Below are 2,707 nucleotides of genomic sequence, written 5' to 3' on the forward strand. Positions count from 1 at the left end.
ACTAGAATGTCTCTAAACACAAGGAGTACCAAGAAATGACTGTGCTGTGTATGTGTGTAACTCCCCAAAAGTCATCCTTTGCAGTAAGAACTTGAGGCCTAGAGACATTAAATAAATGATCATTCATTTAATTCACATTTTATGTTCATTCCATTGGGTTGGGAAAGGAAGAACTCATGAGTTGCATACTCTGTTGCTTTCAGACAAAGCTGGGGTCTAACATGTCAACTGTGTCTGAATTCAGATTCCGTGTCACTCTCTGTAATGGTTGCCCTAGGCGCTGAGTGTGTTGGTGGACAAGGGAGCTATTCCCAAGCCAGGGCTAGTGTCTAACCTTGGAAGAGCTGGCGGCAGACCCAACTCCTCGGTGCTATCTCCTTTGTGCCTCCCTCTGGTTCAAATAACAGAAGACAGCATTTCTGGCCTCAATACTATCTTTTCTTCTTGTTTTGCATGAGTTACAAGGAATGAATCAAAAGCGTACCAAGACTCTGTGTTAATGTCTTCTCCCTCTTCTAAGAACTGCTAGCTTCACATATGACGCCCAGGTTCTTTCTGGGTATAAAAGGCTATGATTTCTTCGACAAAGTGGTTCATCCTGAAGTGTGGATGATGTCCACAGTGTAGATCACTTCTCTGTTAAGGATCTTCTTGTTGCCAGATTAATCCTGACATGACTACTCTTGCTGTGGTCTGGCATCTCCCTGAAGAAATACAGGATATGGGCATGGTGCTGGCCACGTATACAAGGCATTCATGTCCCAGGTGTAGTAGCTGGGTGCCTGAGGGTAACCCATGTAGAATGCAGGTGGAGGAGCCCATGGCAGTTGCTGCAAGGGAACCTGGAAGGTGCAGAGCTGGTACTGTGGAGGTGGGAGGTCAGCAGCAACTACGCAGGCAGGATCTGAAAGAGAGGTACAAGGAGTGCTGAATTCCCACATTCCTGCCTAGGATCACACCCTCCCCCTGGCACCCTGCGCACACTGAACAAGTCCAAGAGCCAACTCCCTCGAGGTCATTGCAGTTTGGATAAAGGAATCAGGAGAGGGGAAGTTGTATCCTCAGTGTGCTGTGTGCAGAGCAGGGAGCCTGAGGCAGGGCCTGGTGCTGTCACCTAACACAGTGACATCTGGGTCAGCCCATGCCACTTGCTGAAGGGCTCTGAAGAAGAATCCAGGCAAGACAAACCTGAGAAGTTGTCCTCCCATCTCGATCCCAGAATCCTGTGCAGGATGTCTCCGAAGGGGCACGGCAGCGGCTTGCTCCTGGGCTTCTTATTGGCCTCACAAACAGTCCAGTATAAGTCTTTGAGACTGACCAGCATCGAGAGACATTCCTGCCATGTTTTCTTTATGCCTTTGTGCTTGAGACGCTGAGCAATTGCCCTTGACACAATGGAGCTCCTCTTCCTCATCACACGGTGTTGCCATTGAAGAAACTCCCACTCTTGCAGGAAACTCCGGATTTCGTCTTCACTCCATGGTTGAATGGATGTGTCTGGAAGGAACATGTACCTTGAACACTTCACATGTGCATTTGGGGGAATTCTCAGAATCTCCCTCTATACCAACAAGATCCCAACATGGCTTTAGAAGGCCACTTCAGAAAAATTATGAACAAATAGTACACATTGTCCTAAACTTAAAGGCCTCTTTTATGCATGGATTTCAAAGGAAAAAAAAAATTTGCACCAAAACTTCCATTTTCCCCCGAGCTTTTTTGAGTACCTTTGCAGTGGGAGATCAATCAGAGAAAAAATGGCCAGCCTGATATTCAGCATCCACCAGTCTTGAAGCCCAGCATACTCAGTCTCTGGGACACCCAAAGCCCAAGATACTATTCAGCTTCCACACAACACATTTTAGAGGCTGAAAAAAGTTTGACCATGCCTTTGCTGCCTGAGCAGCTCTCCTGAGCTGGGCCTCACATCCACGCCTCTGTCAGGTCACTGGAGCTGTGGACAGGGTGGAGAGCTCCCAGGACGCTGAGAACAGCTCTGTCACTGCGTGAGCTGCCACCACCTGGGGCCTGATGGGCTGTCTGGCGTGGGGAGGGGAGAGGCATTGTCTCTCTAGCTTTGAGAACATTTTACCTGAGGGTTTTGATTGGTTGTCTTTTCTTTCCTGTAGTTGTTCTGAGTCTTGGGTAGATTCAGCCTGAATTTTTCCACTCTAATAAAAAGAAGTGAAAAATCAGTCTTTAAGTAACTGCATCATGGACTTATCTGTGAATAGATTAAAGGTTTAGCCAATCAAAATGCCAGAAATGAGAAATTTCTCAACTCTTTAAAAGCTTATATAGAGGTATATGTATAATTCTACATGGATGGAAGGCCTCAGTTGCAGATTATTAACAAAAACAGCAACGACAACAACAACAAAATCCCTCTTGTCCCTTATCCTGAATTGTAAGTTGCCAGATTAACGGCATGGATCACTGGGCATCAGATTCATGGACGGTGGGCCCACAGGGCAGGGGTCTGCAGGCAGGAGGTAAAACGTGATGCAGTGCAGGGGGAGGGTCAAGGGAGAGCCCCTGTGCCAGCACAGGCCGGGACATGATGGGTGTTAACTGCTTAGGCTACATCAGGACCACCAGGCAGGGGAATGGCAGACATCCCCAAGGTTGACACACAAGTCTGTGTTCCCAGATGGCGGATCCCCTAACCCAAATACCCAAGGGGCATTGACAATTCTTAGTAGTACCA

At 47.6% G+C, this 2,707-nt stretch overlaps 1 protein-coding gene across 1 annotated transcript; it reads right to left on the minus strand.

The window, feature by feature from the left end:
- Positions 1–581: 581 nt before the first annotated feature.
- On the minus strand, positions 582–2,165 carry LOC131482107 (putative uncharacterized protein MSANTD5). Its single transcript, XM_058673760.1, has 3 exons — positions 2,093–2,165; positions 1,189–1,497; positions 582–904 (listed from the first exon to the last, which is right to left on the minus strand). The coding sequence occupies exons 2-3, from the start codon at positions 1,412–1,414 to the stop codon at positions 678–680; spliced, it is 453 nt and encodes a 150-aa protein (XP_058529743.1). The 5' UTR covers positions 1,415–1,497; positions 2,093–2,165; the 3' UTR covers positions 582–677.
- Between the last annotated feature and the right edge of the window lie 542 nt (positions 2,166–2,707).

Source organism: Ochotona princeps, chromosome 15 (genome assembly GCF_030435755.1).
Source record: "Ochotona princeps isolate mOchPri1 chromosome 15, mOchPri1.hap1, whole genome shotgun sequence".
Lineage (NCBI taxonomy): Eukaryota > Metazoa > Chordata > Mammalia > Lagomorpha > Ochotonidae > Ochotona > Ochotona princeps.

Coding starts and splice junctions, on each gene's coding strand:
- LOC131482107 (XM_058673760.1), bottom strand. CDS start 1,414: ATGAGGAAGAGGAGCTCCATTGTGTCAAGGGCAATTGCTCAGCGTCTC. Junction 905..1,188: donor ATGGGAGGACAACTTCTCAG/GTTTGTCTTGCC, acceptor CCTCTCTTTCAG/ATCCTGCCTGCGTAGTTGCT.